General features: G+C 40.0%; 1 protein-coding gene across 4 annotated transcripts in view; it reads left to right on the top strand.

Annotated features, from left to right (window-relative positions):
* CDK6 (cyclin dependent kinase 6) overlaps positions 1-13,241 on the top strand; it is a 128,291-nt gene that overhangs the window by 896 nt on the left and 114,154 nt on the right. For 3 of the 4 annotated variants that reach the window (XM_041466262.1, XM_041466263.1, XM_041466264.1), the window contains exon 2: positions 1,517-2,003. In XM_041466262.1, coding sequence (XP_041322196.1) covers positions 1,771-2,003 — 233 coding nt within the window. In that variant the 5' untranslated portion in view covers positions 1,517-1,770. Of the gene's footprint in view, positions 1-360; positions 493-1,516; positions 2,004-13,241 lie in introns of those variants that run through there. The other variant, XM_041466265.1, reaches the window with a different exon arrangement.

Here is a 13,241-nt window from a genome sequence, read left to right as displayed (position 1 = left end):
TCGGGGGCGCCCTGCCCGCGGCGCGGGGCGGGAGGGGGCGCGGGCGGCCGCGGAGGGGGCTCGGGGCGGGCAGGGGTTCCCGGACAGCGGGCTGGGCCAGGGGTTCCCGCACACCGGGCTGCGCCAGGGGTCCCCCGCACACCGGGCTGGGCCAGCGGTCCCCCGCACCCCGGGCTGGGCCAGGGGTCCCCCGCACACCGGGCTGGGCCAGGGGTTCCCGCACACCGGGCTGGGCCAGGGGTCCCCCGCACACCGGGCTCGGGGTGGCCCCCCACGGCGGCCCGCGCTCGGTGTCGCCCAGTGATGCTGCAGGCGGGGGACGCAGGGTTGCCCGGTGGCTGGGGCGATGCGGTGCGGTGGCAGCTGTGCTGGGAACTGAATCCGGCGAGGCAGGGAGCCGCCTCCGGCTGCAGCCGAGGAGAAGGGTTGAGCAGTGGGCGCAGGTTTCCTTCAGATTGCGCTTTTCATCTCCTGCTAAGGTGTAAAATCAGCGTAAGTGTGCAGAATAGCCCTCGTGCTTTGTGTTTGAATTCTCCTTAAGAGATCCCCGACTCACCTATCTGGGAGTCATTCATCCTAGCGCGGTAAAAATGTGGTGTAGGAGAGGGCTACAATCCAGGGGGTCACTGTATCGCTGTGTCAAAAAGGGTCATGGGGAAGGGAAGAATTGATACGGAGCTTTGTGAGGGGAGAGGGTTTGCCAGTGCTGCAGAAAGTGTATGAAACTGGATGCAAAAGATGCAAAAGTGCTTCTGCTCTCCAGCCTCATGCACTCTGCAGCAGAGCATGCTGTTCCTGAAGACGTCTTTGACCATGCTGCTTTGCAAAGAGCTGCCAGTGACACATGTAGCACATCCACAGCCAGTACTCTTGCTTGTTAGTAAATTTGCTAAAGTGCATATTTCTGAATCTACTTCAGCACACAGTGCTTCATAACATATCATTGCCATCTAAGTATGTATGTATTTCACCTCTCGACAGGCATTTTGTTTCTTGCGATGTATTCATGATCTGTTCATGAAGGGCTTAGCACAGGAGATAGCAGACCAAGGCAGAAACCTCCAAATGCTATTATTTACTAGCAAGCGACAGTAGTATAGCAAAATACATATCCAGGACTCCACCATGTTAAAAGAAGAAAACTGAGTCCTGAAATCCTGACATAAGTTCTTGAAGGTGCATTTCCTCTCACACATGCTAAGTTAGCTCTGCCATGCCCATCACCCATGTGTCACAGGGTCATCATCTTTAGCCCATTCTCAGTAAAACCCCTCAGGATGCTGTTGCTCTGTAGCCGAAAGCCTACCTAGCCTTCTGCGCAGACCGTGATAACTTTGTAGTGTATCAGCCACTCCGGGATGTTGATACATATGTCACCCTCCTGGTTCGCATCTTCCTTTCCACCATGATTTTGCTTTGCATATCTGTTTTAGCTTAATTTTAGCAGGTTTTGAACAATGCAAAGTCATGAAGTAAACTTAACTAAACTCACTTTTTTGCTTGGTTTATCCTCCAGATTTGTTTGGCTTTACACAGGCAATGCTTCCAAAGACTGTATGATAATTCCTGGTGGCCAAAAGCAGAGGCGCATTGTGGCCAGTACAGAAAAGGAGCAAGAACAGGAGGGCAAAAGCTTCCCACTGCCTCTCTGGCAGAGGTACCAAGTGCGTGGCCTGTCTGCATCCCAGCAAAGTACTGGTTTTCAGAAAGTAAGTGAGACTGAGAGCCACCTCGAGGCACTTGTAGAGGAGGAAGAGGACTGGTGCCAGCATGGATAAGGACAGCACAAACCTGGCTGACCAGCAGTATGAATGTGTGGCTGAGATTGGGGAAGGAGCCTACGGGAAGGTGTTCAAAGCCCGAGACTTGAAGAACGGAGGTCGCTTTGTTGCGCTGAAGCGGGTACGGGTGCAGACCAGCGAGGAGGGCATGCCGCTGTCCACCATCCGAGAGGTGGCAGTTTTGAGGCACCTGGAGACGTTCGAACACCCCAACGTGGTCAGGTGAGGAAGTGGGACCACTGTCCTGATCAGTGAGGTCCTGGGTTTAGTACGTGAATTGGGTGAGCAAGAGTGTGGGGGGCATAAATGGAATGGACACTAGTTTGGGTTTGTGGCTGAAGTGAGCACTAAACTGTGTGCATGAAATGTGGTTTGAGGTTTCAGCAGGCCATGGTGCAGCCTGCCAGACCTCACCTCATCCCTGTGCATTGCCTCCCACACACACGAACACCCATCTCCAGAGGCATAGGTGTGTGTTGGAATGGATGGGCAAGGAGCCATATATATACTATTTCCTCAGGCATGACAGAAAATGAAAAAAAAACCCAACCTCTTCTTGGTTTTGTCTGACCTGCTAGTACTGCCAGCTGCAGCTGATTTTTACCAGCTCTGTTCATTACAGAAATGGCAAGAATGAGAGCAGTAGTGAAATGTGCATTCTGCCTTTTTAGATGCTTTTATAGAGAGCTATAGATTATGGTGTTAACGAGAAGCAGCAGCTTAAGACTTCAAGCTTTTCAAGCAGCCTTAGGGTTGAGTACTGTTTGGTACTAGTTTTCACCACGAGCAGCTGATTCTGCTACCAAGAGGGCAAAAGTACGGGTGTCAGACCTTGCTCACAAAATGGTGGCAGTGGCCCCAGGATGTCCTTCCTGTTGTGTCAGTAGCATAAATCCTGGATAAATGGCCTGTGCTCTCAATGATAAAGCTAGCCCTATTGTAACCTCTTACATTTTTCTGTAGCTAGAAACCTTCAGCATCTTTTATTAAAATTATGAACTTCAAGAAGTAAGTTTCACTTTGCAGATACCACATTGAAACTGGTCAGCATCTTGCTGGTGGTGCTATATTAGCAAGAGTATTTCCATTCTTTGTGTTACTTACGTGCATATTACACAGCAAAAGGAAAACATTTTTGTGCTTCACTAATACCAAGACTCTTTCAGTCTTAGAGAAATAGATACTCTGAACTCACAGGTGAATTTCAAAATACCTTGCACAATGTAATCATCCTTTTTTGTAGGGTCTGAGATCAGGGGGTGTTTATTAGGCACAAGAGGAAAGATGAGACAGAGAATAATATTTAAGTTACAAAAGTAATTCACTAGAGATGAATTGACTTTTGTTCATTTCTAGGCAGTGTAATGTGACAGTCTCCTTTATGTCAAAACTGAATAGGCAAAGTGTGTGTATTCTGAAATGCTGATCATGGAGTGCATGTCATTGGTCTCACCTTAGTGAGCAATGGGTCACATACAGGCTGCAACTCACACTTCCACTGCTCATCAAGCAAATCCACAATTCAGTTAATAACTGTTATCTTGGCTGGCACCTAGTAATGCCAAAGGTTTAGTCAGTATACTTTAAAAGTGGGCATCCTATGTTTGATCACTGAATCAAGTGACTTGGTTTAGAGGAGCGCACACAAAGTTCGTCCTTGGCAGTAGAGGAATAATTGGGATTTGTCAAAATCTTTGAAATGCAGCCCATCAATTTATGGGAGAAGATGAGGATTTAGTTGTCCAGGTTTAGGCATTTATATATTTGAAAGCTAAATCTTGTTTAGGAATAATTGAACATAATACTTAAGAGTTTTTCTACCATTAACATCTTTCCATATGATGTAAAAGATCTTTTTAAGAGCTTTCTAATCTCGCATGCAGCTAAATGAGTTCTTGTTTTCCAAAGAGCTATTTGATGCAACTGCAGGCTTCTTTTGCTTGATCTAAGTGCAGTTGAATCTCAACAGAGCATTGCATAAATACATTGAAGCTTCAAATATTTTTACAAGCTTGAATGAAAACTAATTCTCTGCAAAGCAGTGAGTATTTCAACCAGCAATGTGAGAATGTAATTTCAATATAAAAATCTGTGAAAGTGTGTTTCAGGTCCTCATAGTGGTGTTGTGAAGCCTGTCCCTTTTGCCATAAGCAGCATTTCAGACACAAGGGGCTGGTTGGTAATGTATCAGGGTGCCTGGGACATTGGTTGCGCACCTTTTTCCACAAAAAGGCAGAAGATAAGCAATTTCAATCATTATCTCTTCTAAAATGTGAGGAATACTATTCCTCACATTTTATTACTCATGTTCTTTGTCCATATTTTTAACCTGTAGGGCAAAGTAGGAGCCCTCTGGAGAGACCAGGATCATAACTTTCAAATGAAAAAATTATTTGAAAACATTTAAGTGGCCCAGTTCTGTTACAAAATATGGTAGAAGAGTTTGCAATTTATTGAAATTAAACATCTATTTTTGTACTATGTAAATATATTCAGAAAAGGAAATACTATTAAAGAAGTTCTGCAATTTTAAGCAGCTGATCTAACTGTACTTACTTATTAAACATATGCTCAAAATATTTTAATTGTTTGGGCATGCATTCTGATATCATGGCCAGGCTAATAAATAAAAACAATTCCAAATGCATTGTCTGCATACTGGATTAAAACGTACATTGTTTTCACAGCACTGTGATAACAGTACAAATATTTTAAACCAAATATTTTTGATTTTGAGAGGACCTCTAGTTTTTTTCTGAATATTACAAGCAACTAGCCTGAGAGAACTATGCTGGAACTGCAGATTCTGTGTTGTATCTGTTACCTCTGAGTAGTGGCATGTGTGATCCATGAGTTGCTCAATGCAAACCAGCAGCCATTCAGTGAGTCAAGCCATTCAGGCAGACTTTGTGCAGATGAGCTGCACAGGCCCTGTGGTGTGCTGTGGTACTCTGGCATCAGCTGACAGCAGAGGTCACAGGCCACATGAACTTAGGCTGAGTGTCATTTTCAACTCAGATGGTACCTCTGGGCTTCTCCAGAGTGTGCAGTAGGGAATCTCAGCAGCCCGGGACTTCTCTGTTGCCATGAAGTGGAGCTGAATGTGAAGAACAGTTTGGTAAGGAAAGACCCAGTACTTTGTAGGCATAGGTAGAGCTCCATGGCTTTGCTGGTCATAGAACAGGATTCAGGACTAGCAGTGCTCCTGCAGCCCCGGTTTGTCTTAACAGTTGTAGAATCACTTCCTCTGAGAAACAGTTAGAGCCAAAACTGGTTTCCAGTGCTTGGCACTAGGGTTGGAAGAGAATTTTCTCCATGAGGGAGAAATGTCTAAATGGCCCAGAATAATTTTAAACATAATATTAATCATATTTTTCCATGCTACCTTTCCATGCTGCTTGCTAATTATGAGAGCTTTGTTTTGTGTTCTTTTGTTCCAAGTGCAAGAAAAGCATCAAAGGGAAACATAATCTTCATCAGAATAGTGATGGTAATGAAAATCTCTGTACTGTAATGGAAATTAGCAGGACTGATCTAAAATTTTTTAAGACTGTTAAGAATAGTGTATAGAAAGGCATGGGGAAAAGGCAGTTAAAATAATTGCTATGTGCTTAAAATCCTTTCCTGTTCACATTTACCCTTTTTATAGAGCTCCTCTCTGACAGGACACCTCACTCTATTCTATTTATTTTCACAAAACAAAGTTAAAAATAGAATCTTCAAGAGTAAAGCTTACTGTAAATCAATCTTAAAATAGCTATGTTGTGGGCTTGGAAAAGTCCCTTGCAGCTGGTGGGATGATCAAGGTGCTCCTCTAGCTCACCTTTCAGATGTAATGCTTGAATAAAACTTTAATATATACAGTAGGTAAATCTGGCAAATGTTGGTCCAGCAGTTATATAGGTTAGTGCTGTTCTAGTTGGAAAAAATGAAATACATGTCGATAAAGAGCAGACTTTGCCAGGAATAAATGACATATTAGATTCAGGAAATTCCTGTGTGTAAAGCCCTGCTGCAAGATATCTGCAAAAATTCTTCTTGTGATTATAATGCTAAATTCAGCTGTATCTCGCATTCATTTTATCTCTCTCCTGCTGGTAATCAGATGAATAATTTCCCCCATATCTTAATCATCATCAAACTGTGAATTTGCACTCTGGGAAGGTGATATGCAAGGCAGACTGCTGTCATTCTTGTCATTCTTGTTTTCTATCATATTTATATTTAACAGTTTTAATAGCATTAAGCCATAAGCAAATTGAACAGAAATGCAAAGCTGTATATTTTTACTTCCTATCTCATAACTTTTCTGTTATAAATACAACTTCTTCATTATTTTCATGGTTAAATAGCTATTCAGTTTTTAAATAGCTGAAATTATATTGAATATAACCTATTAAAATTTAGTCTAGTCTGGGTTGTTATTTCAAAGGTAAGTGTCAGAGATCTTGCCATTCAAAGTGATCATAACCATGTAAGAATTAAAAGTCTTGAGTCTCTCTTTGCAGAATATGTGCCCCAGCTAATTGACTTAGGTTCAACAGAACGATCCACCTAGCTGGAAGTTTGAATCTATTCCTCATTCTTTTCTGTGTACAAGTCAGTGGGGGGAAACGCAGTCATTATGATTATTTGCACAATTATGCCATGTTCAAGTTTTTATGTTATTTTATATCCATTGAACTATAAATGGCACTGTAAACTGCTCTCTGTAGTACAGCAGTCATGTCATGCTGCTTTTTCCCTGCTTTTGCAGTCCCGTGGTCCGTGCAGTTGTCTCTTGGTTTGCACTTGAGTGCTTGGTGGAGCCCCTCAGCTGATTGCCTTGGCAAGGCCACCTGAGTGCTGGGGAGAGAGGCTGGCACACACGTCACTCCCCATCCTTGCGTATGCTGACATAAAGACCAGCACTTGCTTGACCTTGCTCAGAGGTCCCAGAAGTGTATAAATGGCTTGGGGCTTAAAATTTCCTTGTACTTAGAAGGTATTTTTATAAGTGTCTTGAAGTTCCCTGTCTGACCTGGTAGAGCATTCAGAACATATCAGTAGCAGATCATCAATACCTAGTTAACCTTTTGCAAGACAATTTGAACATGTATTTGTTTTGCTTTTTTCTGTTTTTTAAACTAAAATTGTGGGCAAGCATACAGAGGGAAAAAAATTCAAAAGGCTAATTTTATTTCTCTTTCTAATTTTTGGTGATGCTGATGTTGGCTTCTGGCTTCATTACTGTACTGTTAATAAGTTGAAAGGATGATCTTCTCAAAATCATTGAGATGTTCCATCCTGTCAAGTGAAACATTTCTATTTTAGGGGGTGTTTGTCTCTAGTGAATTCTGCTTCCTTCCTTCTTTTTTCTGCCAAGCTAATGTTAAACTTCTAGTCTGTGAGGTCATTCTTGCACATCAGCAGTGTGCTGTATTGTGTGATACAATTTATTTTTGTGTAGCATCACTCTATATGACATCTGGCAAGCCCCTAGAGACAAAGAAATGGTGGTCTTTGCATTGCTAGTTAGAAAGATTGTCTTGCGCACAGAAAGAGTAAAATAAGATGCAGAGATGGAGTGGAGCAGAAGAAACTGAACTTGAAACTTGCCAAGTATTTGTGTGGCAGATGAATCTCAGCTGAGGTAGAAATGGTGGATGAGTAATGGGAAGGAAAAACTGAATGAGCTTCAGAGTCAGTTTTAGTCTCACACAAACAGGATCGTCTTCAAGGCAGATGTGAGAGGGGAAGTGCCTTGGCAAGGGAAAGGCATTTGCAGGCTGGAGAGCAGTTTTGGTCAGAAGGCAAGGGAGATCATCCCTGTACTGACTGGCCGCTGTGGGGGACACTGCAAAGGTCTTGGGGAGGAAGGGACTGGAAATACTGGCTTCTCTGATGGCTGAAGGGCAAAGGGAAATTATGTGGTTGCCACTGAACAGGGCACATATGTCTTGGAGAAATTTGTTGTCAGAGGACATTGGGCAGAGAGTGGACATGAATGCTGGCCTGTCATCATCTGCTTGCAACCTTACAGTACACAGAATGAACATGTACAGGGAAGACAAGGGTATTCTTGCCAATCATATGAATTGTTTGTTAGTTATGGGTGCAATGATTTAGTTTTAATACATGATCTGGCAGAAACAGGACAAGATAAGTCCATGTCAGGAAGGAAGGGTTGAGTAAGGAATGGACTTCTGAGCCTTAGGAAATTCAGTTTCTGGAATGAGTACAAGACCATTTAAAAAAAGTATTTTATCTCATTCTAAATCTAAGTTTTTTACAAAAAACAGGTTTCCAGTCTTTGTATGAGTAAATGTTAGTCATTTTAGATTATGTCCACTGCTCCCTTCCTTCTTTAAATCTGTGGATGGTTATGTTTGTGCTCTTCTTGAAGAGTTTTAGCCTTGCTGAGCCCTGCCTGGAAGTGAAAACCAACTTCTTCCACCACAACCATTGCTGTGATTTCCAGGGAATGGAGTGGGGTCCAGGATTCAAAACTGAGCCTTCAAAAGGTTTAGATGGCAGGAGAGAGGATAGTCCACACTTATAGACAAAGGCCAGGGTAGATTCATTGGGCCTTTCCAGTTTGCTTCATGGTACTCATTTCTGGCTGAAGTTTGGAACAGATCAGGGAGAAGAAAACTTGCTTGCTATCCCAGGGTTTAAGAGAGCAGGTTGGACCTGGTGTCTGTGACTTAGCAAAGCAGTGACCAAGTCACTCAGGTGGGCTTGGTGGGATTTAAGCTATTGTTTGAAGCTTAGCACAGTTCTAAGTGTGTTATCAAATAGAAATAGCTGTGATGCTAAGAATGCACTGAATTTTAAAACGTCTTTCTGGATAGAGAGTTCAGGGACAATATACATCAGAATACGAATCACAGATACTGATTCTTATTCATGTATTAGATTAAAGCCTTACTTCTAGAGCATATTTCTATTAGAAGTTAAAATGAATCATGCAGAATAAGTAATATAATTATCCTGACAGAGTAGTAGCATGAATTTGACATCAAGAGTGATTATTTGTCATTCTAATAATTCTTAGGTGATGTAATTGAGTTCTGAAGTTTAAAAATTATTCAATTAAGTTTTGTAACAGTAAATACAATAGAGGTTGCAGTTCATTCCAAAACTTATGTATATAGAGGATTTTGTTTGCTTGGTATGAAATCTAGTTATTTTCCAGTATTGCTGAACAGATTGATTCTTAATGATCTAACAAATCATCAGAAGGTAAGTGTACCCATATACATATATAATTAAGCTTTGTTTTTTCTTTTAAAAGAGAGAAGATTTCTCCACTTATACCTGTTCTTCATATCTTCTTACAATCTGAAAAATACTTCTAATTATGCAGGCAGGATTATTTAACAAGTATACCTTTAAACTCTAAAGAATATTTGTATTTAATAAATAAACCTCTTCAGAATTTTCCAAGGAGTGTTTTTTCCAACATGTCCTTTGGCAGTTGCTGTTTGGGAAGCTTTTGATGAGATGATTGTCAAAGAATGGAAATGTGACTGTTGATTTCCAAAATATTTTCAAAATACCTCATTGCATCCAAATTTTTTGTATAGATTTTTATATTTATTTATTTACCCTTTACCTTTGAAAATTTGTCCCATCATTAGAAAAAAAGGAAACAGTCTCCCAAATAATCCCTTTAAAATCAGACCTTAACTTTCTAGCCACACAGTTGTGTTTTCTTTAGGCAGCATAAAAAATGTTTTATATGAGTAGTAAGAAGCTCTTTCATATGATGCTTTAGATGTCTTTTTAGAGTTTCAGAAGAAGATGGGTTTCTATTCTCTGAAGTATCTCGCATAATTTTAGGATGAGGTGAATGTTTCTCACACCTCAATACAGGTGCGCCAATTTGCTGGTATTGGTAGAGTTGTGGGTGGGTTTCCCATGGCATACCTAGCAAACAATCTATGAGCTTAGCAGAAAGTTCTGTAATGTTTTAAAAGTGTTCATACCAACACTGACTGCTTAGTACTCTGGATTGTCATTAACAGGTGACTGATCTTCCCTTAATAAAAGAAAATAAAAAACTTAACTCAGACATGAGTTCATCTTTACAGGAATTTCCCGCATTTAATGATTCAAAACTCAGTTCTAGGATGAATCATACTGAGTTTAAGTGAAACCTATTGAGTTTAGACTTTTGCAACATTAGTCAGTGCAGAACATTACATATTTTGATAGAAACAGAGAAATAAAGTGAGAAATAGAGTGGAAAAGCCTATGTGATTTTTTTTCTCCCTCTTTTATGTGAAACTTTGGCTAGTCTTTTAATATCTGTTTGAAGTGTGGTCAGTGTGATAAATTGCTGTTTAACAATGTCAGAAAACTCCCTTTTCCCTGAAATCAATTAATTATAAACTGGAAATTTCAGTACTTTGTTCACTGTTTCTTAAGTTAGCATATTTCTGGGAGCTTTCTGTGATCGTAATTCCTAGCTGCACTGGTGCTTTTGTTTCTCTTCATCTGTGGAGCCAGGGCTCTACTGTAAGGATAGAATTCTATCACTTTTTTTTTTCCACATTTGATGTGGTATTTTGCATACAGCTGCAGAGTAGACAGTTACCTTTGAAAAGAACATTTGGCTGGTTTAATTTGATTAGAGCAAACCACCTCAATCATTACTGAACTAAGACCGTTTTCACTTTAACTTGGCTGTAGGAGTTGGGAATGTACTGACTGTGCTTAGATGTTTGGGGGAGGACTCGTTTGGGTACACAGCTACTGCTGAAGTGAAACAACCTTAGAGGACCTTGCGTACTCTGCTCTTTCCCAATAAAAAGGGAGGGCTGTGAAGCCACTGAATGTCACATTTAACTTTCCCTCATTGTGACAAGGAATTGAATTCCTTTTCTACAAAAAAAATGTTGGAAATATTTAATGCATGGAAATACAGAATCATACATTTTTTAAAAACACCATGATACTAAAAACATACATAGGATATGAAAATCTTTTTTACAACATATTTAAAACATTTACAACATATTTAAAAAATTTACAACATATTTAAAACATGCCTAGCAACAGTGTTTTGAATAAAGTTGTAATAAAATCCAACATATAAATAGAAATATGGTGGGATTCTCATAGATACATTATATCCAAGTTAAAATTGAATCAGTTTTAGTAAATCTCAGTAAGATTCGCACTTTTTTTTGTGGAGTTTTGATTTTCTATTCCTTCCCTCATCGTATAAATATATTGGAGTGGTTTTTTATGTTGCATTTTAAAGATCAAATTAGATACTTAAGATTCACAGTACTATGTATTCTGTATGATTTTTGCTTTTTAGTTTCCCTCACTGATGATCACATAATTTTCCTACAAAAACTCTCGTGGCTGTCCAGAACATAAATATGTCTCATAATAAACGAGAAACCTTCAATAAATTGTAGTTAGCTACTGTTCTCTAGAAAATACAGTTCTAATCTTTAAGTGCCCTGCCTTTGTGATAGTGTATCGTCATGCAATATTTCAACCAGAGGATTAGAGCTGAAGGAAGAGTTTCTGCATCTTCTTGCAGTATGTTCCGAAAAGCAATATGCAGTTAGCTGTTCATCTACGTCATCAGCCTAAAACTTGCTGCTAATGGCAGAATTGCTTACACATCTTCCAGCTAATCCAAGAATCAAGTTGCAAATTTAGGGCTTGAGTTTCTGCTGGGGAGTTGAAAGAGCAACACTGACTCAAACAGCTTTAGTTGTTCAAATCATAAAGTCCTAATGTTAAGATGAACAGAAATGCATTAGCACAGGCAGACTGTGCAGAGGTGTCCCATCAAGCATGCATGTTTGAGACTTCACCATTTAGAGTTTAGATGCTCCAGCTATTGAGTTCACCAAACTGGGGTATAACAGTTCATTAGGTTTTTCACTGAAGTAGATTTAGCATTTCTGTTACACTCCTACTTACGCTCCCTTTTTGCGCCACAAATAATTCCTCTCTAACTCACTATGTATCCTCTGAAATACTCTATTTCTGCTTCTGTTGTCACCTAAGCATCTTGTACAGCGTTATCTCTCAAACTCCAGGTTGCATCACAGATACAGTGATTGCAGTGCAGTGTCCATCTCCTTTCTTCAAGGGCAAATGCTTCTGGTGCAAATGCTTCTAGAGCTACAGTTAGAGGCTTTGCTGTACAGCACTGAAATTTATGTCTAATGTTACTCACTAACACAGCTCTAGAACCTTTATTACTGATTTCCAGGTTCTTTCAGGACAGTGAAAGTCAATGACCTGTATTCCTTCTCTGTGCTAGGAAGTAGATTATAAAGTGAATCTCGTTTTGCCGACTTTATCTATCAGTATACTTTGTATTTGTGAACTTTATGACATAGAGATTAGGCAACATCTGCACTTTAATTAGTGTGTTGTTTATCCTTAGATAACCTTCTAGATTGTTAATGGAGATAGGCCTACCCGCTGATCTTTGTGGTTTCCTCGCAGACATCTTTAATCAATTTGTTGCCTCACTGTTTATCTCTGCTTTTTATAAAACGCTGAGCAACAAATTTTAATCAGAGCAGTAATACCCATATCCAGACAGGTTGGAATCAATGACTATGGTCAGAAAATTAGAATGATGTGTCTCATTAAACTTAAGGCAGAGCCCAGACAAGTTAACACTTCTGCAGACCTGAGCACCTGTGTCTCCTCACTGCATAGAATCCCATTCATCCTACTGCCTTGATGTTTGTAGCATCGTTTAAAAAAAAAAAAAAAAAAGCATTACCTGGCATTTCTCAATTCTCTGTTGCTTATTATTCATATTGGCTTTATTCTTAAGAACTCAAGAACTTTTATTACTCAAAAGTAATAAAGTAATTTTATTTGGTCAGATTAAAACATCATTTAGAGATGTCAGTTATTTCAGAAGCAAATATTTGTACATAAGTGAAAAAATACAGCAGTGAGACTGGAACTGAGGATCATGGCAGTACAAGAACAGTTAGGATTTTGACAGAAGAGACAGGTAATATGTTTGACTAAAAATAAAAGGTATTTGTGGGTATAGCTAAATGGCAGACAGGTGGATGACAGTGATGAGGGAGTTTTCTTAGAAGACACTTAAAGTATGTTGGAATATCCCAAATCAAAAGGATATTGTGATGTCTGTAAGAAAGTACAGTTCAAAGACTGCCTGGGTTACCAGTAACCCAGAGTTGAGAGTGAACAAGACTATCCTGCAGAAGCAAAGCTTAAGTTGTGAAAAGCAAATAATCTTTTGCTGTCCTGTACATCAGTGAAAGGATATTGAGCCTGTGATTCTAGAAGAAGCTGTAAAGTAAAGTAAGTTCATGAAAATACTCATAAAGCACAATTTAACCACTGTTCATAGTAGACAAAGTTTAAAGACAAGTAGACAAGATTTAAAGACAAAACTTAGAGATACAATCAATGAAGTAGCTCTTCCTGGAGTACAAAAAAGAGAGATCACTCTCT

The sequence above is a fragment of the Pyrgilauda ruficollis genome, unplaced genomic scaffold, assembly GCF_017590135.1.
Source record: "Pyrgilauda ruficollis isolate IOZ18807 unplaced genomic scaffold, ASM1759013v1 scaffold2, whole genome shotgun sequence".
Taxonomy (NCBI): domain Eukaryota; kingdom Metazoa; phylum Chordata; class Aves; order Passeriformes; family Passeridae; genus Pyrgilauda; species Pyrgilauda ruficollis.
This window is presented reverse-complemented; position numbering and strand designations above follow the sequence as displayed.